This window comes from Nycticebus coucang, chromosome 1, assembly GCF_027406575.1.
Source record: "Nycticebus coucang isolate mNycCou1 chromosome 1, mNycCou1.pri, whole genome shotgun sequence".
Lineage (NCBI taxonomy): Eukaryota > Metazoa > Chordata > Mammalia > Primates > Lorisidae > Nycticebus > Nycticebus coucang.
In genome coordinates this window covers 163,765,803-163,793,381 of record NC_069780.1, presented here as the reverse complement: position 1 = coordinate 163,793,381, position 27,579 = coordinate 163,765,803, and the positions used below count along the sequence as shown (strand labels likewise).

At 38.9% G+C, this 27,579-nt stretch overlaps 1 protein-coding gene across 3 annotated transcripts in view; it reads right to left on the bottom strand.

The window, feature by feature from the left end:
• The window catches only part of FYB1 (FYN binding protein 1), a 168,853-nt gene that overhangs the window by 63,503 nt on the left and 77,771 nt on the right, over positions 1–27,579 (bottom strand). For all 3 annotated transcript variants that reach the window (XM_053591798.1, XM_053591791.1, XM_053591801.1), the window contains exon 3: positions 2,297–2,456. In XM_053591798.1, coding sequence (XP_053447773.1) covers positions 2,297–2,456 — 160 coding nt within the window. The remainder of the gene's footprint in view (positions 1–2,296; positions 2,457–27,579) is intronic.

Genomic DNA, 27,579 nt, shown 5'->3' with positions numbered 1-27,579 from the left:
CACAAATAAAGCCGATGAAAATCTTTAAACTTAACTTGTTGTCATTTTGTCTCTTAACACCCTCAGCCTCCCTGTGACGATCCTTCATTGATGGAAGGAAGCTTCATCCTTACAGCCGTTTAGGCCAAAAACCTTGAAGGCATTTATTGTCGATCTTCATTTTCTTTCATATCTTAAATCCAAATTCTGTTGTCTCTGCCTTAATCTATCCAGCATATGGACACTTCTCACTGCCTCTGTGGCTACCATCCTGGTTAGAGCCACCTCCTGGATCTGCAGGTCGGCAGAGGGAGTGCATAGGGAACACCACTCACGTGTGTGCATTTTGAAGAGTGGTGTTGTGATAAAAAGCACAGAAACACCTGTATCTTTCATAATTCTATTTAAAGACTACCCCTTAAACTCTCCTTCATGTGAAATATAAGCTTTTGAACCTGAATATTGAGATCCAATTTGGTTTCATTTCCTCTATGCATTTTTTCTCTATTTGGGGGAAATCTTCTAACCTAGATATTTCTTCATTATGGAATTTACTTGTGATCTCTGATAGGAGCTTCAAAGTCTTTTACTGTACACCACATTTTCCCTTTTGAAAAAAAAAGTAGCATATATCATGGGGCATTAAAATCTTTAAATTGGTATTCATAAACATAAATGCCAGGAAGGGCGTGCGGTTAACATAAATGTACGCGGCAGGCCATATATAAGAAGGTAGCTGCTAAATTGCTCTAACACCTTTTAATTCCCATCTTTAAACTCCCAAGAAAGGACAAAAAGGTGAAAAGCAGTGGTGGCTACTCATAACAAATGTGGTTTAAATCCCTGCTCTAAATTATAATCACTAAGCGTATAAGGGAAGCTGCTACTCTAATAATGTTAGTAACAGCTTCTGTTACATCAATTATGGACATTTGTGGAAAGCATCAATCTGGTAGGAAAACTGAGGTGAAGGAAAACAAAATTGTACTAAATAAATTGGAGACTACTCATTTGTGGTAAAAGAGAACCATGTAAAGACATTTTCTAGATAAAGAAAGGGAAGATTGAGTTTGTCTTGCCATAAAAATCTATGCTTGCCATCGTCTGAATATTTCTTTTTAAAATGACATTTCATTCTATTCCAATCTTCCACTTGGTTTTTCCTCAAGGAGCCTGTGCATAGCACCTCATACAGTTCTGACATTTCCAAAAAATGCTATCTAAGAAAACTTAACAACAGTAGGCGTCAATAAAAGTGTCCGAGGTCTTTAATACTCAGCCAAAAATTCTGAAGGATAAGAGAATGGAAGCTATTTAGCGTAGTAGGTTTTGTTGTTGTTGTTGTTGTTGTTGTTTTTTAGAGGCAGAGTCTCACTTTATTGCCCTTGGTAGAATGCTATGGTGTCACAGCTCATAGCAACCTCCAGCTCTTGGGCTCAGGCATTTCTCTTGCTTCAGCCTCCCGAGTAGCTGGGACTACAGGCGCCCACCACAATGCCTGGCTATTTTTTTGTTGCAGTTTGGCTGGGGCTGGGTTTGAACCCGCCACCCTTGGTATATGGGGCCGGCACCCTACTCACTGAGCCACAGGTACCGCCCTAGCATAGTAGTTTAAAGCAAATGTTTACTTTGGATTCAGACTGACAGACTTTGAAATTGCTACTCTACATTACTGCATGATCTTGGTGAAGTTACTTGGCCTCTTTACTAAGGTAGATTTCCATTTCCCCGTTGTGAATGATGACACGATCCACTTGATAAGGTTGTAGAGATTATATATTTAAAATGCCTAGTGCATCATAGGCAGTTAGTAAAATGTGGTGATGGTGGTGATGGTGATGGTGACAATTACAAGGTGTGGGTGGTGCTGATGGTAGAGGAGATGGCTGTGGTGAGCTGACCTCAAGAAAGCTTCACGCCTTTTAAAAAGACAGTGGAAATTTTCTCCACATGAACTTCTTTTTTTTTTTTTAATTAAATCATAGCTGTGTACATTGATATAATCATGGGGCATCATTCACTAGCTTCACAGACCGTTTACCAAGTTTCACATATACCCTTGTAAGATGCACCGCTGGTGTAATCCCACCAATCCCTTCCCTCTATTTCTCCACATGAACTTCTAGGGGGAAACCCAATATAAAATAGATTAACAAGAATTTCTCAGATTTGAAGGGATTCCAAAGATATGAGAACTGCCAGCCCTTCTCCCTGCCAGCTGCCCACTTTTATGAATCCCTCGGCACTCAGCCAAACATAGTCGAAAAGTGTATGGCAAGAGATTGGCAAGGAAATGGCAAGATAATCTTTTGCTTACTTTAGGTCAAGCGGAGGTTTAATGTTTCTGGGCGGTAGGCTTGGGGCTGGTGGTTGTATTGGGTGAGATGCTGGCAAGGGTGGTTGGCTGACCGGATGGGATGATGGAGGCGGCGGTGGCAGAGAAGTTGTTGAGTAAGACGTGTGGTCTTTGCTGGTACCTAAGAAGCAAAGCAAACAATACCATGAATTGAGACAAATCCTCAAAATATAAGAATTGGCTATTCCAAGTATGTAGAAATTATCTTGAATATAAAAATGTAAGTAAGGCATCTCTGTAAGTAATGCTTAAAGAATCTAATATTTTAAGTATCATGAGACATGGCATTTTATACATTCCATTTCTTGAAATAAATTCTTTGAGATTAATTCCTGCTATTAAAAACAATTATTCTTACTTTTCTAAGCTTTTGGAAGCCTTACTTTTAGTATTGTGGATTTTGTGAACAAGCCTACATACCTATATCAACATAATGATTTTATAAATGTAGATTACTTTTTATCAGACTCAAAGAGGTTTAGTTTTATGTCTGCGCTCATAAATAACACTTATTTTATTCAATGATCTCTTTGAATTTTTAAGTTATATTTTGTTCGAGGTATGATTTAAAATATTGAAACAGAATAGACAATTACACAAGTCAATCACATACATTATAGAAAATTACAATATAGAGATGAAAATTACAATATAGAGATGAACAATTAATAGTCACACATAATTCCATCACTCAGCCATAACTACTGAGCTGTACATATTCTAGAACATTGTGGTTCAAATATATGCTATTAGGAGAGAGGAACAAAATGAGACCATTTTGCTATTTTGCTACCAGCTTTTAATTTTTTTCTCAATATTTATAAATGTCTTTATAGGTTAGTACAAGTACATATGATTTTTAGTAACTGCACAGTTTTTCTTTACGTAGCTAGCATGAATTATAAAAAGCTAGGGCCCTAATATTGGATATTTATGTCAATATAATATTTCTTTCCTTTTTTTGCTATAATAAAAAAAGGTGAAGTCTTTGTACATATCCTTAAAGTTTTTTCTTAGGATAAATTTCCATAAGTAGAAATTCTGGGTCAAATAGAATTTCTTAAGGTGTTTGAAACAAAAGATCAACTATCTTCCAAAAAGATACCACTGACAGCTTTATTAGCCAGTGTATGAGAGTGCCCAATTTCATATCTCTGTCAACAGTTTTAAATTCTTGCCAATATTATGTAAAAAATTCTTCATTCTTGTTTTAAGTCAATTTTATTTTCATCAAAATAATACATTCTCAGGAATTAGCAAGAATGGTAGTGTCAAATAACACACGACAACTACAGTCAAAACTGGCTCCACGAACACCTTTCCACCACCCCATGTGTTTTTTATAATCCTCTCTCTTAACTAACTACTTGACCTTTTGAGTTGTTTCCCAGAAATGATGTATTTTCTGCAAGGTGAAGGAGTTGAGATTCTGAAGGCCCCAGAGCAGACGTCCTAACACGAGGACTCACCGTCCCCCACTACCTGCACCAAAGCACCTGCCCCTCCTTAAAGAGACTATGGTCTTCTTTCGTCAGAGAGAAAGCTATGAGGCAGCTTTTCCTGGTCTCCCGACAGTCACTTGCATTAAAAAATTATCTTTCTGGACGGCTCCTGTGGCTCAGTGTTAGAGCACCAGCCCCATATACCGAGGGTGGCGGGTTCAAACCCTGCCCTGGCCAAACTGCAACAAAAAATAGCCGAGCGTTGTGGCAGGCGCCTGTAGTCCCAGCTACTTGGGAGGCTGAGGCAAGAGAATCGCCTAAGCCCAAGAGCTGGAGGTTGCCATGAGCTGTGATGACATGGCACTCTACCGAGGGTGACAAACTGAGACTGTCTCTAAAAAAAAAAAAAAAGAAAAGAAAAGAAATTATCTTTCTTTCTTGGCAATCCTTCTTGTTTCCATAATTGAATCTTTGTGCTATGAGCACCTGGACCTGGACTGAACCCTCTTGGAATTTTGGGTGGGGGTAGGATGTTCTGTTTTGTTTTGCTTTGAGACAGAGCCTTACTCCATTACTCTGACTAGAGTGCAGAGGCATTAGTATAGCTCACTGCAACCTCTTTGGGCTCCAGCAATCCTCCTACCTCAGCCTCCCAAGTAGCTGGCACTATAGGAATGTGCCAATACACCAGGCAAATTTTTCTAGTTTTTGTAGAGATAGAGTCTCATTTTGCCATTGGTTAGGATGGTCTCGAACTCCTCACCTCAGACAATCTTCCTGCCTCAGGCTTTCAGAATGCTAGGATTACAGATGTGAGCCTCTGCACCTGGCCTTTCCTTGAAGTTTTGACAAAACAACAATAACAACAATAAAGCCTTCTCCCCAGTGGAGGTACTTTCAACATTGTAGACATTTTTACTTACTGTCTTATTTCTATTACTATATGTGTATGGCTACTGCCTGATTTATAATTAAAAAAAAAAATTGACTTTCTAGGTGATAGAAGTGAATTTTTGTTCTTTTTTTTTGTTTCCCTTCCAATATAGCCTGATCTTTACTATTTTGGGCAGGTGAGAAATTCTACCACTGAACCACCCATGCTGATCTTCACTATTTTGATGAAATCTGCATTTATTGTTTTTATTATCATAACTATGTAAATATAGTTCTTTGCTGAGTGTACACTGGCTGGGTACGGTGGCTCATACCTGTAATCTTAGCACTTTGGGAGGTTGAGGCAGGTGGATTGCTTGAGCTCCAGAGTTTAAGACCAGCCTGAACAAGAGTGAGACCCCGTCTCTACTAAAAATAGAAAAACTAGCCAGGTGTGGTGGTGCACACTTACAGTGAAATTATTTGAAAAGCTGAGGCAGAAGGATAGCTTGAGCCTAAGAGTTTGTAGTTACTATGAGCTATGATGATGCCATGGCACTCTACCCCGGGTGATAAAGTGAGACTCTGCCTCAAAAAAAGAATAAATAAAAGTAGGGTGTAATTATTACATTTACTTTCCCAATTGATTTATTGTTTTCCTGGAATTAATAATTGTCTCATTTGATTATTTGCAGTTTTCTTTCAAATTCTTTATTCTCACAATTTTAATAGGTCTATAAATTGCCTTAATTTTTTTTTTTATCAAATTAAACCTGTTAGAGAAGTTCTCAGTTCCAATATATTATCTCTATCTCTTGCTATAAGCTGAAATGGTTGCTTGTAGAAATCCCATGCAGCTCTCTTCCCGGGATTTCTCTTTGCCAGCATCGCAGCTCTGATATACCGAGAGAATATAGAGGAACAAAGCATACAAACTCTGAAGCCAGAATGCTTGAATTCAAATCTTCGCTCTATCACTTACATGCTGGCTGCCTTGGGTAAGTCACTTTCTGCTTTCACCCAGATAGTGGAGATAAAAATAGTGCCACCTCATAGGGTTGTGGGAAGGACTTACAATTTAACATATACGCTTAGGACCATGCCTGGCCTCTAGTAAGTTTAATGTTTTATTTTCATTCAATAAATACAGTAGAACCTCTGTAAGTTGACCACCCAGGGGATGTAACAAACTGGTCAACATATAGAGGCGCCCTCCCCTCCCCCCAACACGCGGCTACTTTTTTTTTATTGCAGTTGTTATTGTTGTTTAGCTGGCCTGGGCTGGTTTTGAACCCACTGGTTTTGAACCAGTGTATGTGGCTGGCATCCTACAAACTGAGCTACAGGCACTACCCGGAACCAATAATTATTAACATTGTGTTTCCTCCTATTTCTCTATGGCTTTTTTTTCTTTTAACATATAATGCTTTAAAACTATTGGTAATTTATTTTGGATTTTGGTCTGAGACAGAAATTTCATTTAAAAATTTTTATTTTTGTTATTAATGTTCCTAAATCATTAACCAAATGTCCAGTAGGTACCATTTGTCGAATAAGCTATTACTTTCTGATTTGAAATGCCTGTTGTATTTTAGAATAAACTTGAAAGACTCTAGTAAATTTGACAGGTGATAATGGCATTTTGTATTTTATTTTATTTATTTGTGTAGAGACAGAGTCTCATTATGTCACCCAGGCTGGAATGCAGTGGCACAATCATAGGTTACCGCAGCTTCAAAAACCTCGGCTCAAAGCAATGCTCCTGCCTTTGCTTTTGAGTAGCTGGGACTATAGGTGTACACCATAGCATCTGGCTCATCTTGTTATTTTAATTTATAAATAATATGGTTTGGTAGATTTGTACATTACTTACAAGCTGTACCCCAAGAGTATGAAGCTCTGTGAGTAGACATTAATAAATCACTGTCCAAATAGAAAAAAAAAATGTTTTGTTAGCTATTGTTTGACCTATCTTTTTATGGAAAAGATTGTGGCAAGTAGGAGGCCTTACCACATGAAAGTGTTCTAAAGCCGGAGGTGACGAGTTATAGACATGGTTTGGGAATGTTGACACTGAACTGGAGCATACTTTGAATTGGAGACACGGAAAATCCACTTACTCCAAGCCAGGTAGGGTTCTACCTTTAAATGGGCCTGTGAGACACACTGAGGCAAGGTTTGGGGGAACCCTGCTGTTTTGCTCACCAGCCATCTATTCTCCTCTTCTTGGTTATAGTAACTCGAGGAAGCCAGAAAGGGATGTGCTTGCTTTCCTACTGATCTTGGAACTAGAAAGGGCTCCTCCTTGAGTTCCTGGCAGCCATCTTGCCATCACCAAGGCAGGGCTCGCCTGAGAGTGCAACAAAACCAGAGGAAAGCAGGGTGAGAGATGAATGGGGACTGGTGGGATTTTAAATAAAAATTCCCTTTGGAATACTTTCAAAGATAATTTGAAAGATTTAATGAGGCATTAAATGAATTGTTTACATGTCTTCTTGCTCGTCAAGCTTGGGAACACATACTCTAGTTTTCATATGGAACAGTAGGTACCAGTCAAACATTTTGCTTTGCAAAATCTATGTTTGCTTTCAGATAGTGCAAGAAATACATTTGCATGTATTCAAAATAATTCTAAGAAAAAGCATCTAAGTTTTTCTGGGAAAAAACCAGTTAGACTTATATTAATGTAATATTGACTCTAAAATCTCAACCTGGACTTTATGAAGTAAACTAAAATACAATTAGTAGTATTGAAATTATAAAAAGTGGCGCCTGTGGCTCAGCAAGTAGGGCGCTGGCCCCACATGCCGAGGGTGGCGGGTTCAAACCCAGCCCCGGTCAAACTGCAACAACAAAAAAAAATAGCCGGGCGTTGTGGCGGGCGCCTGTAGTCCCAGCTACTAGGGAGGCTGAGGCAAGAGAATCGCGGAAGCCCAGGAGTTAGAGGTTGCTGTGAGCCGTGTGACGCCACGGCACTCTACCCGAGGGCGGTACAGTGAGACTCTGTCTCTACAAAAAAAAAAAAAAAAAAAGTGAAAATATGTTTTTTTCTGATGGACAGGGATGGATATTGAACTATAGTGAAATGAGTAAAAAAGCAATATTAAATAGAAACATTTAGTTTGTAGAAGTAATGATTATTAAATAACATTAATTAACCACTTAATTTTTGTCAAGTACCATACCTCCTAGTCATTTTACATATGTAATCTTATTTATTCTTTATAACAACCTTATGGGGGTATATGTTATTATCTAGTTTCCATTTGATAGTTAAGGAAACTATCCAAGGTTGGAGAGTTAGTGAGCAACAGGGATTCACACTCACTCAGCATTTGAACTCTAGACATTTTTTTATGATATCTATGTTCCTTCTGCTACATTCTGCTGCTTCTCAAGGTAATGAAATGAAAATTATTGGTAAGTTCAAATAAACACATTAGCAAACTTTCCCTTGATCTGGGTGTGATTTCCCCCTTTTTGATTTATACCTTTATTTTTAGTGTGATTTCATAAATGTTTTCAGTTTTATGTAAGACAGAACTGGCTATAGAGATTGTAAAATTCACATATACAGGTGTTTGGAATTCCAAAGTTAGATGCTTCTGAATATGAACTTGGAAACCAGATAGCAGGAATGTAGACATTCAAGAGATAGTGGGAAATGGGTTCCCAAAGACGGCTGATTATTGTGAGCTGACTGGAAAAATAACCTCTCAAGAATCAGAATCAGAGAATTTGGAATAAAGGACTTAGAAAGGACTTAGAAGATATGAAATAAAAGGAAAGAACAAGTTTAGACATTAGTTGACATGAACAATTAGGGATATAAATTTGGAGAGATAACACCTAAAACTCTGATCCACCTATGGATCTCAGCCCCCAGAACTCAGGAGAAATTGCTGAGGTGGTCTATGATTTGAACATACTAGAACTTAAAAGACCACTTGGAATTCCTTCGTTAGAGAAGGGAATGTGCAAGGATAAGGACCCCTGAAGCACTAGGCAGAACTGGTTCAGCAGCTGTGGGCTAATAGGTGAATCTGTAACCTATTACCCATTCTCATCCTTGGACTAAGGTACTATGTTCTGAGCATTTTAACAAGAGATTAAGGCTTCAAGAAGGAGATAATGGGCATTTTGCTAAAAAGCAAGTGAAAGGTTGAGTGACTAAAGGCAAAATTAAGGAGACTTGACCATATCTGTATTAGGGAACAGTTCATACTAGTTACAGAAAATAATGGGGAGGGTTGGGAATAAGAAGACGAACTGCCAAACTTCCTAGAACATGAAAACAAGTCTCAAGAATCTAGGAAGTTAATGACCCCAATTCAAACTCTTCATCTTGGTTAATTTTGGAAGTTCAGAATAGACCTTGCAGAAGTCATGTGCCCCTGATTGCCTGGATGGGTGGAACATCAGGGCCATTTTTCCAGGAGGAAATGACTAGGAGAGGTCCTCCATGAACCACTGGGTGCCCAGAAGTTATCTGGCCCCACCCTGAAGAGTGGCTTCATGTTCACTGGAATAAACGCTACCTAAAGTGGTGATATTTTTTTTTCAGGATCTAAAAGTCAATAAACAAACAAAAAAAAAATTGAGAGAGAGGAAAAACAAATAAGGAGAGGAGAGGTGGGGATGAGTAGAATAGAAACCACGAGGGTGCTATACTCTCAGGAGATGAAAATTGTGTTATTTCACAAATTTTCCAATTTAGATCTTTTCTGCCAACCAAAATACAGATTCTAGATATTATCACAATACTCTTGCAATGCAAAGATCTATGAGTACTCAGGAAATCTACCGCACTGATTCTGGTATTGGTAATTTCTGACTAACAAGGTTCCTGTAGTTCTCATGTTTCAAGGGGTCTAAGGAACATCAACAGACCAGGCTCAAAATTTCCTTTCTAATCTATGGATCCCTTTATAAAACCAAAGATATTACAACTTATTGCTACTAATTGCCACAAAATCCTGACCTTAGACTAGGCATTTCTAATGTTGGTTTTGTTGATATGTCTTAGAATTAGAGCAGGCATCAGAAAACTTTGATTTTTGCCACTAGTTCCATCACCAAAGAGCTATTTGTCTTTAGAAAATCAGTTAACCTCCATGTAATTTAGTTTCTCCATCTGTCAAATGGGAATAATACAAACTACTACTTCACTGGGGTTTCAGGATTAAATGAGCTAATACGTGTGAAAGGATCTTAATAATTCTGAACCATTGTGTAAGTATAAAAGATGATCACCCAAAGCTGAGGAGTGCCAAAAATAGAAATATTTATAAATTACCCTGAGTTAAGAAATTTGGAAGTCATTTGTGAAAGTTCATCATTTATTTGGGAATTATTAAGTATGTGCCTCAGCATTTAGCCATCGAATTGGCAACTTGGCATGTGGACTTCTTTTTTCTGGGCCTGGTAGGTGCTTAGCATTGCCCATCAAACAGGAAGACAAGCTCTAGCAAATGTATGGCACTTTGGAGTCTGGACTGAACTCTGTACTGAGTAATTTGTGAAAACAATCTAGGTGGACACTTAATGGAATCTCTTAGAATTGCATGACCATGCACATTCACTTACACCTGACTAAACATAAGCTTTTGCTTGACCAAGTCTTACTGATATTTTAATGCATGTACCACAATGGTTGTTTCTAACCTCCCAACATTCCCAGACCCTACCCTTGCCTTCCTCATTCACAACAGATAACCTTGACCTTTACTTCACTAAGAACATGGAGAACACGTCACCTGACCATCCTCACTTGCCCTTGGTTCTAACTTAAAATCTTATATCTTGCTCGTCCTTATTTCCTTTGACCCCAGTGCTCTGGAAAAATGTTGTCCTTCCTTGCCAGTGCAAACTGGAATTCTTCGTATTCTCTGTTAATAACTCCTTTACTTGCATCAAGCAAGAAATAAGGAGGCAAACTTACTATGTGCTCTGGACTGTGTGTTTTATCTTTTAAGATGCATTTTCTATTTTAAACATGATCTGATTTCCTCTACTCTAAAGAAACACAATGTTCTTTCTTACTCTTGTTCCCAACTCTAGATACCAGCTGATTTTGATCTTCCCCTTCATGGCCAGACTTCTTGGAACAAAAGTCTACATTTGCCATTTCTATATATATATATATATATATATTTTTTTTTTTTTTTTGCAAATTGTCCGGGGCCAGGTATGAACCCACCACTTCTAGTATATGGGGCCAGCGCCCTACTCCTTGAGTTACAGGCACCACCCGCCATTTCTTGGATGGGGTCATGGAAGAGTGAAGACTGAAAGACTTGGGTGTAATTCAGATTCCACTCACTTTAATGTTGACCTTCCCTTTGGTATTACTCAGTATGAAGAAGACTTGCATAACTTGCTTGACTTCTCCAAGTCTTCATTTTCCCGTCTGTATGATGGTCACATGCATTCATCTTGCAGAAATACCTGACACATTGTAGGTTTTAATAAACTGACCTATTCATTCTTCTTAGCTACTACTAGATCTGGCTGTACCATTGATAGATACACTATGGTATACCCAACTCAACTGCAAAAAGCCAAAGACCAAAAACCAAACAAAAAACTCTCATTCTCCAAATTATTCATGCCTAATCCTAGTTCAGTTAGAAAATTTTAGAACGGATTAAGAATAAAGAAGTTTAACTTTAAATCCCTATATCCATGCCACTAGGTACCCCAAACAACCATATACTATCTCTAAACACACTGAAAATAATTTCTAGCATGAGAATCTGAGTGGTTGGTAAAAGGCACACTTGTGCTTTCAGACCTGGTTTTGACTACTAATCCCACCAAAAACTAGCTGTAGGGCATAGAATAATTTATTTTGATTTTCTGCATTTTATATTCCCTGTCCATTAATATGGGGCTACAACTCCTAACTAGGGGGGGTGGCTATAAGAATTCACAATAATAGGTGAACCTTCCCGGTACAGTTAGCATTCAGTGCTACTTATAATTTATCCTAGAACCTGAGACTGTTGTGGTCTATATAGGGTAGGCTCTAGATAAGCGGTTCTCAATCTGTGGGTCGCGAATGACCCTTTCACAGGGGTCACCAAAGACCATCGGAAAACACATATTTTTGAAAAACACATAGTTTTGCACACGTGAAGTAGCAACAAAAATAATTTTATGGTTGGGGTCACCACAACATGAGGAACTGTATTAAAGGGTCACGACATTAGGAAGGTTGAGAACCGCTGCTCTAGATAAACCTCTAGGACACATTGTGTCCATCTGTGAAGAGAAACTGGGTAATACTTCAGTAATTTTTACAAAGAGTTTTCTAAACTGCCACTTGTGCCTGAAAGAACATGCTAATTGCCACACCTATGACCATTCAGTTGATAGCAAGCTTGTGAAAAGCCACCGCTCTTTTGAAGTGTGGTGTGGTTGTATGGCCATTCCTTGATGTTCACACCATGAAGTCTAGTGCACCTCAGAGAGATGGTCATTTGATGGCCACAGAGGACTGGTATATGGTTTCTTGTACTATTTTTATTTTCTTTAAAATCGCCATAAATTACTCTTTTATTTTATTCCTAGCTAAGTGAACTTCTGAGGGCAGGTCTACACAAATGTGTATGGTGTGCCTACAACACTACATTGGTTGTACACAGGCTTTTAACATCTAACTAATTTGAATTTTCTCTTTCCTTTTCTTTTACTTGAATAAATAAATATATGCACAGTAAACATTTAAGAAAATACGAGGGAATGCTAAAAAGGCAATCTCATATTCTAGACCCCCATCTCCTAGGTCCCTGCCTCAAAGACAGAAACTCTTATGTATTTTTCAAAATATATTCTATACTTTTTTGGGGTACATAAATGGCTCCATGGCACATGCATGGAGTAAACAACTCCAAGATATTTATACATTCACAGTTGTGAAACCAGCCTATATAAAGTAATTTTAGAACAGATATATCACCCAGAAGTAAACATCCTCATCTATTAGCAATCACTGCCTATACTTCTCCCATCTGGCCTCTGCCTCAGGGAGTTACTAATTTACGTAAGGTCTTTACAGATTATTCTATTCTGGACATTTCATAGTAACAGAATCATTCATACAACATGTGGCTTTTTGTGACCAGTTTCTTTCTGTTTTTACAGTTCATTCACATAGTGGATATTAGTACTACGTTCTATTGTATGTCTGATTATATTCCATTGTATACATCCATCACATTTATCCATTCATCAGTTGATGGACATGTAAGTTGTATCCACCTTTTAGCTCTTACAAAGAACGCTGCTAGGAACATTTACATCCAAGTCTTTTTGCGGACCGATGTTATCATTTCTCTGGAGCATGTGGCAATAGCGGAATTGCCAGGTTTGTTTACATTCAACCTTCTGTGGAGCTCTATTTATTCTTTTTTGATATTTTAGACAACTACAATTACAAAACTATTCTTGTATTTTTGTCTTTGTCTGTAGAATAAATTCTCAGAAAGTGGAATTGTTACGTCAAAAAAATAGAGCCTTAAAACATTTTTGTAAATAATGACATTTAGTGAGGTTTTTGCATGTCCTCTAGCACAGAAGGACAATAAATATTTTATTATAACCTTTCTAAGGTGCATTTTCCTACTTTTGTGGTCTTTCTGACACACGTAGGTAAAAAATGATAAATTATATCAGAATTTAATTTGCATTTTTGTAAATTAGGCTACGTATCTTTTCACATGTTTATAAGACATGGTATTTGTGTGAGTGTATATCTCCTTTATAAAAAATATTGGAAGTACAGCATCATATGTTTAGTTAAGTACCTAGAAAAATGAACATTATCTTTTTTATGACTGGTATTTGATTTACTATAGAATACCATTTACAAGACAGGCAAGTAAGTAAACATTGCTATGTATCTTATAGTTAGAAATTTTCAGAAGATTCTCAGTAGCATTCAGGGGTAAGGGTTTGAAATGTCTGGGTCACAGACATTTTACGGAATTTTTCCTTGACCTAATTCAAAGTCATCTGTTCTTATCTTCAAAGGATTTGTAAACTAAAGTGGTTGGGGAATTTTGAAAACCAATTTAGTTGAAAACTAAAGCATTGTAACTACATTCGTGTGAAAGCTTTTGCTGTGAAAGAAAGCTACCAAGAAAATTTTGGCCAGCTTAGAATAGTCCATCAACATGGAAAGAAAAGTAATATTGAAACATCAGTGTTTACACAGATAATCATAGCAGAAATGAGGATGGAGGGGAAGAGGTAGAGATCAAAACAAAGCTGGGGATCATTGAGAGGAAAATAAGTGAAGAAAGGCTTTGATCATTATCTTCAACTCCCCCACTGTAGGCCTAATTTTTATATTCAGTGTCTCTGAATATGTTTTTTAATTCTTAAAAACTTACTCCCCCAATAGCTTTGTTGGTTACTTAATTATACGTAATAATGGAATGTAAGTTGTTTTGTAAGTGATTTTATTTATTTTCAATTCATAAACTAACTTGAAATTCAAATTAGGCAGTTATTTGACAGGAGATTGCTGACTTTGGGGTATTTTCTTTTTCTTTCTTTTCTTCCTTTCTCTCTCTCTCTTTCTTTTGAATGTTAAATATTCCTTTTAAAAGGAATTAGAATATCAGAAAAGTTAGTTGTTAGCGGCTCATAGATTATAGGTTCTTATTTGGCATAAGAAAATAACTGATCTTTTTTTCTATGCTAAGAGCTGTTTTAAAAGTGTAACAACTTACATAGGAAAAAAGGAAGTACTAGAACTCCAATTTTAGAAACATCCTCAGTTTAACTGTTTTATTTGTTGAGGGAAGAGTTAATGTTTTAGATAAATCAACATCCTTTGAAAATACTTTTAAAATAAAATCACTATAAACCAGAACTATAACATCTGTGAGCAGAGAAGAAATAAATATAGATGCTGCAGAGATAACATCACAGCCTCAGGGAGAGGGGCAAATAGAAAGATAATTACAGCAAAAGCCTCAAACTCAACTGTCTATGGGAGCCAAGCAGAAACCTGCATTGATCTTCTGGGCTGGGAATGTGCGACTGAACAGGAAATTAATGCTCTGTCTCCATGAGGCTGCCACTATGGAGCTCCAGTCCACTGTAAATATGTGAAGAATAAGTCTAGATTGTTCTATGAAATCTTCCAATTTTTGAATTATTGGGAACCAGTAAACAAAACAATATCAAACAAAAAAACTCTGAACACCCAATAAAGCACATTTTGCACTATACTAATTTGTGATAGACACCTTTTTTAAGTCATGAGAGAGAAAACCTCTTAAACAAGTTTTTATTAAGAGAAACTGACTGGTGGTTCATCCAGGCTGCATTAATTTTTTTTTTTTTTTTTTAATCCTGCTAAAACTTCGAGGTTTTGAAAGAGGTGAATTAGACCATCAGACCAGGCAGAAAGTTGTAATGCGCTGGGGAAAAGCACCAGAATTGCCAAGAAAGAAGACAGAGCATCTGCCTGGTGCCTGGAAGGAACAGTGGATTTCGGCGAGACTCAAAGGGAGACAGAGTGCCACCACCTGTAAGACGCACAACTATGTAGGTAGAAGGGGTCAAGAGAAGACATTCAGCTCAGTTACATGTTGGCTACTTCTTTGATGACAATGACTATTGCTGTCATTGCTATCTTTGGAAGATAACCTATACAGAAGATGGGAGCAACCCTCAGTCAAAAGATCACACAGAAACATAAGAAAACATCAAGTGCTGGAGAAGAGAAAGATAATGGAAGAGAAAATAGAAAAGCCTGAGAGGAGCAGTGGGGTGTAGCCATGGAGCTCTCATTAGAGGTATGAGCTTGGCTCTGTTTTGTCTCTTCTTTAAAAAAAGACCAAAATGGGGCGGCGCCTGTGGCTCAGTGGGTAGGGCGCCAGCCCCATATACTGAGGGTGGTGGGTTCGAACCCCACCCTGGCCAAACTGCAACAAAAAATAGCCGGGTGTTGTGGTGGGCATCTGTAGTCGCAGCTACTCCGGAGGCTGAGGCAAGAGAATTGCCTAAGCCCAGGAGTTAGAGGTTGCTGTGAGCTGTGACACCAGGGCATTCTACCGAGGGTGACATAGACTGTCTCAAAAAAAAAAAAAAAGTATTTTTAATTATACAAATAACATATGAATCATCGCTGGAAAAAGTTTTACAACACAGATAAAGCAGAATTTCACATGACCTCTCACTCCTCCTTGCCCTCCCCTTCTTCAGACTATTGTTGTTTGTCTTTGCAGAATCTTTTCTGTGAGTTTATTTGCCTATATGTGTATGTATTAAAACATGTAGCATCTGATTAAAAACCTAACTAGCTCTGTTTGCTGAATATTGTATTGCTTTTATTGACCTATCTCGTTCTTTGTAACTGTGCCAGAGTATTCTGTGATAGGGCTATTCCAGGTTTATTTAATCTTTCCACCTTGGCTATTTACAGTACTGCAATGAGCATCCGTTCACGTGTTTCTGTGTTGAAAGGTGGGAGTAGTGTTCTAGAACAGATGTGTAATATCCAAAAATAGGATTGCTCTGTGCCAAGTGTCTTCCCAGCCCTCTGGGTCACTGGCTGGAACATTTGCTGCCCTAGTAATAACTGTTAGTGTGGCATACCTGCAGTGAAACTTACAACATCAAAACGGAATAAAACTGTTCAATAAAAAAGTGGAATTGCTGAAGGCTTTGGATATTTTATATTCCTATAGCTTCTGTCAAATTGTCTTCCAGGGAGGCTTCAACAACGTAGACTGAGGGCTTGTCTCCTGCATTTTCCACAACTGAATATATTTAATCATTTTTTAATTTTACCAACACAATCACTTAATATTTTGGTGTTTTTTTTTTTTTTTTTTTGAGATGGGATCTTACTCTGTTACCTAGATTAGAGTGCAGTGGCCAGATCGTAGCTCAGTGAATCTCGGATTTTTGGCTTCAAGTGATCCTCCTGCCTTGGCCTCCCAAAGTGTTAAGATTACAGGCGTGAGCCATCACACCTGGCTACAATCCTTATGGCCATAAGGATTCTTCAGTTTATTCTGAAGAATGAGAAAAAGTCTACTTTACAATAATGTTGTGATAATTGCACCAATTAATAACAGTGCCCATCACAAGCTAACAAAAAGCACTTCATAAATAATGATTCCTTTCCCTTTTCTTAGTGAAGAAAAATTTAATCAAGCTATAGGTGTATTCATATGATTTTCTTATAGTGCTAATAAAACTTGGCAATGAGTTGTATGTGTTTAACTGTCAAGTAAACTTTAAAAAAATTGTGTCCTGTGTTTGTATTCTATTTTTAAATAAGGTAGCATAATCAGGACTATTTCTTTTGAGTTTAGCTTTGCTATATTATTATATCTTGTGCTATAACTTAATTTTTCTACTATAGTTCTTTATTTTTCTTTCTTAAATACTGTGAAATCTTTGTGACCATACTTGGGTTTTCCTTGTTCTTTTTTTATTAGCCTGAGGTAAATAAAGGCATACTTTAATGATAATTAATGTAAATATATGCTTCCATTAAATTTTTTTTTTTTTAGATTTTCACTGGAATGAAACAGTTTAATAATCTGTGTAGGAAACTTGAGGACCTCTGAGAATGTCCAAAGACTTCAGATTTACATAAACTGCCCTAACTGCTCACTGCTCAGTCAGGTTTATCAATTGCACATAAAGACATTTTGATTTCATTTACCTCATTTACGTATTTTTCTTAATGATTCTAACATCTAATGTCAATGCCAATTTGTACCATTTCTAAATTTAATTCTTTAATCTTGTCACTATATTATAAAAGTCAAATTAAAATCATACAGTCACATTTACTGTATTGACCTTAACACATTATTAATATTTAACAATCATTTATAGTCCTTCCTTCTTTTTAAAAAATTTCCTCCATCCAATATGTGAGAATGTCCTATTAACACCACAGCTGAAACACATTCTAAATTAATCGACTTCTTTACCCTCTGCTTCACCACCTTGGTCCGAACCTTATCATGTCTTACTTGTACTATGACAATAGCTTTCTCATCAGTCGTTAAATATCACTCTTATTTGCCCACAATTTATGCTGCATACAGCAGAGAGAAGTTCTAAAATGCAAACCAGATCACAATACTCCTCTTCATAATGGCTTCGACGGCAAAGCCTTCCTTTATAAACTATAGTTATAAACTATAACCTCTAGGATCTGTGGCATGTCAGCCTCATGCTGAACCAACCTCCTTGACGTAGGTATTCCTGCCTACCCAAGGTATTTCTGTATCTCCAACCACATTAAGCTTGTTCTTGCCTAAGGAATCTGTACTAGCTGTTGTCTGCCTTGAATCTCCTCTCCCACATCATTGTACAGTTTTAAATCCTCCTACTTTACTAGATTGCTTATAAGAATTAAAAAAAAAAAAAACCTTGAGACAGCATTATCTGAATTCTTCTACTGTAGTATAAGATAGTAGCTCTTAAAGTGTGGGCTCAGGACCACCAGCAGCAGCAGCAGCACCTGAGAGCTTTTTAGAAATGAAAAATCTTAGGCCATATCCCAGACATACTGAGTTAGAAACTCTGGGTCTGGGACTCAAGAATTTGTGTTTTAATAAGTTCTCTAGGTAAGTCTGATGCACACCAAAGTTTGAGAACCACTCTGTGGAATAAATGGTGGATATACATTGCCTTATTCACATTGTCTTATTTAGAGTTCAACATAAAAATGTAGCAGCTGTGAAGAGTCCAGTAACATCAAGGAGTCATTGCACTACTAAAGTGTTGCCTTACTGCCTGAAATGTACCATTATCACCACCTCTTTTTTCCCAGTTTTGAAGCACAACTTGTTTAATTTTTTTTTTTTTGAACAGAGTCTAACTCTGTTGCCCTGGGTGGGTACAGTGCTATGAGATCATCATAGCCCACAGCAACCTCAAACTCTTGGCCTTAAGAGGTCCTCATATGTCAGCCTCCCAAGTAGTTGGGACTACAGGTGTGCACCACCACTCTCAGCTAGTTTTTCTATTTTTAGGAGAGATGGGAACTCATTGTTTCTCAGGCTGGTCTCAAACTCCTGAGCTCACCTGCCTCAGCCTCCCAGAGTACTAGGATTACAAGTGTGAGCCACCATGTTGACTTAACAATTTGTTTAATCTTGACCCTCAATAACATCCCAACTTGTTTAATTTGGACCCTTAATAATATAACAACAGCTAGCTGACATTTTCTGTTGTTTTCTGAGAGTTCCTTCTGATCAAGAGTCAAAGGATAATTCAACCAACCATACTTGAAGTCAGAGAACCTGAAGATTAAGAGGTGGGAGAAGCCTTGTTAGGACGCCACAGCACTACCTCTTCCATTATTGATGAATGACGAAGTGACTACAGGGGTGAAGGGTGATGAAGGCAATGGAGAAAATCAGAAGATGACTTCAGGAGACAGATGGCAGATTGAAAGGAAGACAGAGTGGTCAGGAGCAGTCTTTAATGTACTCTTTATGTAATATTCACCACCAGCTTTCTATGTAGAAAGGGAACAGAACCAGGCACAGTAGATTCATCAAGGGGTAGAATCTATTTCCAACCACTTACACCCTATGCCACTTATGGAACAAGTGACCAGGGCAATTAGAATCTCAGTTCCTAGAGACAGAACCATAATTTTCTAGGACTAAAGGGTCTTAAGAGTTCACTGTTCCAGTGCTTTTCACATAGTTTGGCAGAAACAGGCCTGTTAATTCTTTATGAAGCTATCTTCCTGCTTCTGCATAGAACTTTAAAGCACAGAATGAATCATTTAGACTTGCAGTGGCATGGTGTCCAACCTTTTTTTTTCTTCTCTGCTGCACATTGGAACAATAAGAGTCATCTTGGGGCACATTAAATACACAAACACTAACAAAGCTGATGAACAAAAAATAAAATAAAGGTCCTTGCATACTTTTTGCAATAGTGGCTACCACAGATAAGCACAACAGGCCTTAAATAACCTCTGCTGAGGTCCACAGACCACAGGTTGAATGCCTCTGATGGAGTATTTAGGGATAATCCTTAAAAACACTCTTTTCTTTCTTTCTTTCTTTTTTTTTTTTTATCAAAGATGAGAAATACAAGGTCCAGATAAGTTTAATGATTCACCCAAAGACACAAAGCCTAAAATCATGAGATTCAGGACACTCCCGTGTTCCTTATTCAAACCTGAAGTTCTTTTCTTTCTATCATGACAAGAGAGCAAAAATAGCTCATCTTTCTTTTTTTCTAGTGTGATTAGAAACTTTAAAAAGATAAGAGCTAACCATCTTCCTATTGTAAGTTTTTTCAGTATCTCAATGATAAAATAACTGAAAAAGTACATACTACTCTCATAAAAGCAGCAGCCAAGAAGAGGCCAGGAAAAATGGAAAATCAACAACTAATCAACTTAAGGTCAAACAAGTGGGCAGAACTCTTTTCCCACATAGAGACAGATTGTCCAGCTTTTTTTTTTTTTTGTGAAGAGGAATGAAGTTCTGATTTCCCCAAAGTTACGGCTCTATGTGTTTCTTTGATCATACCTTATGTGCATGGGCGTGGGGATCAGCAAGATTGATAATCATCTTTTGAGAAGGTGGAGAATTGTTGGCAGTCAAATCCCTAAGCTGGGGGAAGAGATGGGGTGCGGTGAGAAGAGAGAGCAGAACAGAGATTCACCCAGGCAGACACTACTTTGGCTGTTCAGCCTTCTGCATGGAGAATCAAAGAAAATCCCAAAGAAGGTGCCCAGTTGTGTGAGCAGGTGATATGAAAACAGAAACTAGGCTACATATCTATCTGATAGGGCTTGGAGAAGACCTGGTTGAAGTGCTGGTTGATGATCCTGACATAAGTGGTGAGCAGGGCTGAACTGAGTTGATACCATTATGGTACAAGAATGATCTGTGAGTGAGCTAGAGTTTGTGGGTGCCCAGGGGTTGTAACTACCCTGTTTCCCCGAAAATAAGACAGTGTCTTATTTTAAGGTGTGCTCCCAAAAATGCGCTAGTTCTTATTTTCAGGGGACGTCTTATCTTTCCTGTAAGTAGGTCTTATTTTCGGAGGATGTCTTATTTTTGGGGAAACAGGGTAGGTGGGGGCTTCTTTTTACTCCACTGGGAAAAACTTCTTCCTTCTTCTGGAGATCAGAAAAGTGACAGAAGATGCTGTGAAAGTATATGGAAGCAGAATGCACTCAACTATTTTCGTGCCTTTCACCCGCAGGGCTTCCTGCCTTGTAGGATGTTTCTAAGGGGTTTTAAGCTGCAGGATCCCAGGCTCCTAACTACCCAGTACTCCCCTTGGCCACTCCTTAAAGAATGCTGAGCAAAAAGGAATCTCAGAGCTCCTCTGGTTGCTGGTGGCTACAAATGGGGGTAGAGGGTAGGGAACTGTGTGTGGGTGGATGTGGGGGAAAGGGTTGTTTCTGGTTGTTGCAATAGTGAGTGGGCTGTTGAGTGCTGCTGACTTCCTAGTGGCTTGAGATCGGGGGTCTAAAATGTCTGTGATGGACAGGAGAGTTCTGACCAATGAGGAATAATATGTCCCAGATGCCAGCAACATTCCAGAATGCTGAATGCTGAACACCCATTTTGGAGAGGAGATCTAGAGGGTGAAATGCTCGAAGGCTCGAAGGCAGGTGCAGAGCTCAGATCAGCTCTCTGAGCACAGCATCGCTTCTGTGGGAGCTTGTTCTGCTGCCCCGCAGCAGCCTCTTCCCATTTGTTATCCTGTCTTCAGAAAATCCCAAGTCATTTTTATATCCTCCTAAGAACAGCATGTTTAGAAAGGCATATTGCTGCCTCTATAATCAACATCATTCACAAAAGCAAATCTATATTTTAAAGTAACACTGAACCCAGAACAACCCGCAACGTTGCACGATTGTATGATTAGTCTCCATTTGGCACTGAGTGTCATGAGTGGCTGGCTGCGCTTTAAAAGTGCCAATCTTTAGGAAGATAAATGCTGTTTATCTCTCAAAACAGTCATCAGTGGTAGGGAAGGGAACAAAGATTGGGACATAGAGTTTTTCAGAAATGAGGCCTTATGTTAAAAGTAAAGTAAAAACAGCAATACGACTTCCTGATTTTCTGATTCAAACTATTTCATGTGGTAGTCATTTAGATTAGTTTCCCAAGCCCATTTTAATCGAGATAGTGTAGGCAGCTAAAAGAAATGCATCGATAAAACCACATCTAGGTTTCACCTTGGCAGGCAGCAGCAAAAACAGAAAGAAAAGAGGCCAGCCTAATTTCCAAAGGCTGGGTGGTTGCAATTTCAGTTAGGCATTATGCACCCATGGGAAGACGGCGGTTATCCTCATCCTTATACACATAATATTTCTGAATTTGCAAGGTATAGACTACTTCAGGAGCTTTTGTCCTGCAAAAGTAGAATACAACTTTTGGATGGTTGTCATTATTTCCAGACATTCAGGGCCCATACTTACTATCTCACCAGCATCCTGAATTTAGCCACATTGCACAGTGTCCCTGCAGACCGGAAGCTGGACACCTACCTGGTGTCCTGAGGGTCATGGCTAACCTCCAAAGTTTACCATTTTGCTGCCTTCCTATTTTTGTGCCCCTGCCACTTAGACCCCCAATTCCTTGGAGAACTAACCAAAGAAGTTTGTAATCCACCTCTTTCTTTAAATTAACAGATCTCTAGAGCTAGAAGAGCAGGGTGGTCTCATTCAACTCCTTCATTTTTCAAATGAGAAGGTAGTTAAAGAAGTTACTTGTCCAAGATCTCTCAAAGCTGACAGAATTGGCTCCCAGATGGAAGCCTAATTACATTGTCCATTTAATGATGTGGGCTGATTGGATTTTCTACTATTTATAGTGCTTGAACTGCTCCTTGTTACAGAATTAGGGAAGCATTTAGACCTGAAAATTATTTTTCCCAGTGAGTTTTTGGAACTTTCCAATTGATTTAATTCAAACTTGTGAGCCTTGAATTTTATGTATAAAAGGGCACCAATAAAATCTCCAACCCTCTTCACTGCTTTTCGCATGTTCTTGAAGGTGTGTCCGCATGTGCATATGCTTTATGAGATAAGGCGTCTTGCAGCTCTGGCTTTGAACAACAAAGTTGCTGAAACTGTTAGAAGCTGTAAGAATACCCACTTCCTACTTTACCGGTGACATATTTTTGCAAAGCTGTTTTCACTCAGCTTCCCCATGGCAAGCAAATTAAGATTTAGAACAATGACTTTAAGTTCTTTTTCACAATGCTTCTTTTTCTTCAGTGAATTCGCATTGTGAATATTACCTGTCACTGTATTTATCTCAAGCAGCATTTCCTTCAAAATTTATTCCTTGGGAACATTGATCCTACTGAGATGTTTTGAGAGCGAAAAAAATGTCCTGTGGTCAAATGTGATTTGGAAATTGCCGCACAATACATCCTCATTTGGATATTCACAGTGTGCATTGGTGTCTCAACCACCTTAGAGCTGTGGTTCTCAACCTTCCTAATGCTGCGACCCTTTAATACAGTTCCTCATGTTGTGGTGACCCCCAACCATAAAATTATTTTCGCTGCTACTTCATAACTGTAATTTTGCTACTGTTATGAATCGTAATGTAAATATCTGATATGCAGGATGGATTTAGGCCACCCCTGTGAAAGGATCCTTTGACCCCCAAAGGGTTCGCAACCCACAGGGTGAGAATTGCTGCCTTAGAGTAAACAACTAATTTAACTTCGTTTAACCCAGGGCTTCCTGAATGTATTTAAATCACTTCTCACCTGTAACTTTTTTGTTTGTTTTCAGCATAACTTTACTTTTTTTAAAAAATTAATTTTAAATCATAGCTGTGTACATTAATGCGATCATGGGGCACCATACATTGGTTTTATAAACAGTTTGACACACCTTTCACCATTAACTAAGATAGACTCGCCTGTAACTTTTATGAGCATCCTGTAGAACTCTGAGTGGCCGGCCATGCTGGGATAATAAGTAACACTTGGTGGGTCCTGTGTGCCTTATGGGGTTCCCAGCACTTCAGAAGGATGATTGTCTTCTGAGGCTCAGATATCCTAACACCTATTCAGACTCCACAGTCAAAAGGCACAGGGTTTAAATTTGGCTGTACTTTTTACTAATTGCATAACTCTGGGAAAATTACTGAATCTTTGAGCTTCAGAATCATCATTGCAAGATGAATAAGGATAGACTGTGATATAATGGGAGGAGAAAATATTCTATTGGTAGAATATTCAAATAAAGTGGAAACACATGAGCAATGCTTAGGTTTTTTTTTTTTTTTTTTTTTTTAACCGCACCAAGCTTCAAAAAAACAAAGAAGTCCCTGCTATTGTGTTTCTAACAACTGAAGATTTTTAATTGTTAAAATCTTTAAAGAGATATCTGAGAAATTACCATTGAGTGTACTGGTGTATTGGACAGATTTTTTTCTCCCACATCTTTTGACACACTGCAATAGTCTCCTGATAATTTTCTCATTCTCTTAAGAAGTCTTTTATTTTAGAAAACATATCTTCTTGTAGAGCACATGGAAAATTTTCCAAGTTTTTAAATCTTCCTAGCCCTGGCTCTCAGTGGGTTGGGGCACAGAATAGTTTGTAGTTTCCCATGTAAATGTAGGGTACGTATTTGTTTGTTCCCACACTAAGTAGTAAGAGTCTTTTTTAGCCCATAACAATAACAGACAGGCTTCACAGAGTGCTTCCTGGGTGCCAGCCACTGCTTTCCGAGCTCTGCCTGTGGAGACACTCCCTGAATCTCTCCAAAGCCTTACAAGGCAGGCAGCGTTCTTGTTCTCATTCGCAGGGGAGGGAACGTGCACAGTATGAGCTTGCCCAAAGTCCAAGGGCTACTGAGAAGCAGAGCCGGTTCACACCTGACAGCCCAGCTCCAAAACCTGCTCAGGGGAACACCGTGCACTGTTTGCCATGTCAAATCCTGATGGCAGGATTGGTCTGGATTCCAGGGTGGGAGCAAGAAACAAGGAATTATTAGAGTAGGAAAGAAGAAAACGGATGAGATTGACTTTTCCATTTCTAGAAGCAAGGAAACAAGTATGTAGGGTTTACTTCTGACAACTCACCGTGTCTCCCACTAATACCTTGAATTGAAGAGAAGTTCAGTTGGCTGCACTGCCAAGCTCTCACTCCGCTCACATCTATTCCCCTCCAGCTCCTCTCCAACCTCTGCCTTCTTCCCTCACTTGCTTGATTTACACCTACTCCACTTGGGGCTCACCTCAGGTATCAGCTCCAGCAGGAAGCCTTGCTTCCCTAGCCCTCCAGGAATACTTATCTCTGAGCACCCAGGGAGAGAGCAGAGACGCACCTGTCACATCTCTGTTAGTTTTCTAGGGTCCAGCGTAGTACCAGGCATACGGCTGATGTTTAGTAAGTATTTGTTGCTTTGCACAAATGTGCCATTTCCCAAAGGTTTGACATGTCTAAAATAATATTCCTCACCTCTAACTTCCTTCTTCCTAGTGAGTGAACAGGAAAATTACACCAGACTCCATCCTACTGGTGGAAGAAGGAGGAGGGGAGGGTTTCTATGGAAGGCTTGCCTCCTCTGTCCTGTTCCATTTTCATGTGTCCACCCCCCTAATGTCCTTCACCAAGGCTTAATTCCTCTTCCCTTCCTGCTGTCCACATGTGTTAGGAGGGGATCTCTGTAACAACACTGTGGTGACCAAGTGCAATTGAGTGCTCGGCAAGACTCTCAGGAAAGTCCCTATTGGAAGATTGACCAGACCCAGGAAGAATATGTGGGCAGAAATCTCCCACCACTACAATTATACAACCAGTTATCTTGGCTTTGGGGGGGCGTGGAACATATTTGAGATGGAACCAGAGATGTTACAGGAAAAACATAGTCTTGGGCCATCTCCACGCAGTGGTAAGTGGCGGTAGGTGTTTTCCACTGAATGCTGGTCTACCTGTGAGTGAGAGCAGGAAGGACAGAAGGCGACGGGAGGGGACACCATCTCTTTCCTACTCCGCCAGCTTCTACTCTATTTGTTATAATTCTGTGAGTAATAATCCCTTTTACGAAAGCTGTCTTAAAAACAAGCTATGTTACTCTATGTTTTTAATTTTTAGCAATTATTTTGTCAGTATAAATCTAAGAGATTCTGCAAGTGATTATTTTTCTGTATATTTTTACAGAAGTTTGGATATTTGCTCACTCAGCCAGTCACTTGTTCACTCAACCAATGCTTGCCACGCACACAGTGAAAAGGCACAAGGGAAAACTTGGGGATGCTTAGGGCGTGGTTCTTACTTTCAAAGAACTCTGTTCCTCTATTTAGGAAGAGAATAACTAATACCATATACAATGTAATACATATGATATAGTGGGAAATGTTAATTTAGTTTTAGAGATGTAAGAACTGATGTAGCAGGAGGTCTTTATATCAGAGATGTCCAACAGAATGTTCTGGAATGACAGAACTGTTCAATATCTGTGTTGTTTTGTGCTACAGCCACTAGCCACGTGTGGCTACTGAATATTTAAAATGTGGCTAGTGCAAGTGAGAATGTGAATTTTCAATTTTATTAAATTTAAATATCCACAGTGGCAAATGGAAACTGTATTGGGTCATCCAGATCTAGATAACAGTTTATCAGACAGGGAGAAAAGTGCACACCCAGACCAGCACGAGGCAGGCTGAAATGTCAGTGACGTGCAGAGAGAACCGAAGCTCCTGGGAGCTCCAGGCCTTGTGCCGCCTCCCTAACAGACTCCAGTATAGTACCAGGCATATGGCTGATGTTTAATAAGTATTTGTTGCTTTGCACAAATGTGCCATTTCCCTCTCTTCCTCCATGTCTCAAAGGAATCTCAAAGATTCCACAAATTGAACATGTCCAAAATAAAATTCATGGTCCTTCTCTGAATCCTGGTTATCCTCTCAAAACCTGTGACCACCTAATTGTTCAAATTAGAGTCTTCGGAGTCATCCTCGAAGCCGGCTCATGCTCACCCGCAAAACCGAGCTGCCACTTTCTAGCCTAAGGATCTTTCAAATCCATCCCTCTTTTCCTTCTTCAGGCCCACTCCCCCAGTCCAGGCTCTTTCCTGGATCACGATATGGTCACCTACTTCTTTACTGGCTTACTTTTTTTTTTTTTTTTTAAGTGTACAAGACCTTATTGCTAGCTATCGACACAGTGTTGCACGGCAGATCTCTAGCACTTACTCATCTGGCATGACTGAAGTCATACAGCAGATTCTACTTACTTACACCGCTGCTGGAACAATCCTTCTCAAACATGAGGCCACCCTCATATTTAGGGTGTAGCCCTAAGTCCTTAACAGGGTGTCTACGGTTTGTCCCCTGCCTACCTCTCTAGTACCATCTTTCACTGCTTTTTCCCTTTCTTTTCATTGCAACCTCACTTACCTTCAAAGGTAACTTACCTTACCTCACTTACCTACTTCAAATAACGCTGGTGCAAACGGAGTGCAGGTGGCACATACAGATGCCGTTAACACGTGTATGTGTGGCCAGATATTACACAGGCCTGGTATTTGGTTACATTAAAATTTGAGGAAGCTCCCAGAGGTATCGTGCAGGTGCCTCTAACCAATAAAAACAAATGCTTTTATTTAGGTCTGAGGTCTATCTTTGGTTAATATGAAGTTTTAATCAAAGAAAGGCTTTAATAAAGACTCAGGTCATGCATGTCATTTTAACTGGGGTAGTAAGTGTGACCTCTGCAAGTATGAGATGAGAAAGCTGAGCTTATTTTAGCAGCAGCATATCCCTTGCTAATTAGTTAAAAACAGACCCAATAAGGGTGAAAAAAGGGCACCTCTAAAAGTCAGAGTACTTGACACGTGGGTGATGTCCAATGTATTTGGCCACCATGTTCCCTATAGCAGCTGGTACCTCTGTCCCTCTGCCCTACACAGTGTTGTGATATTGTTTCCTT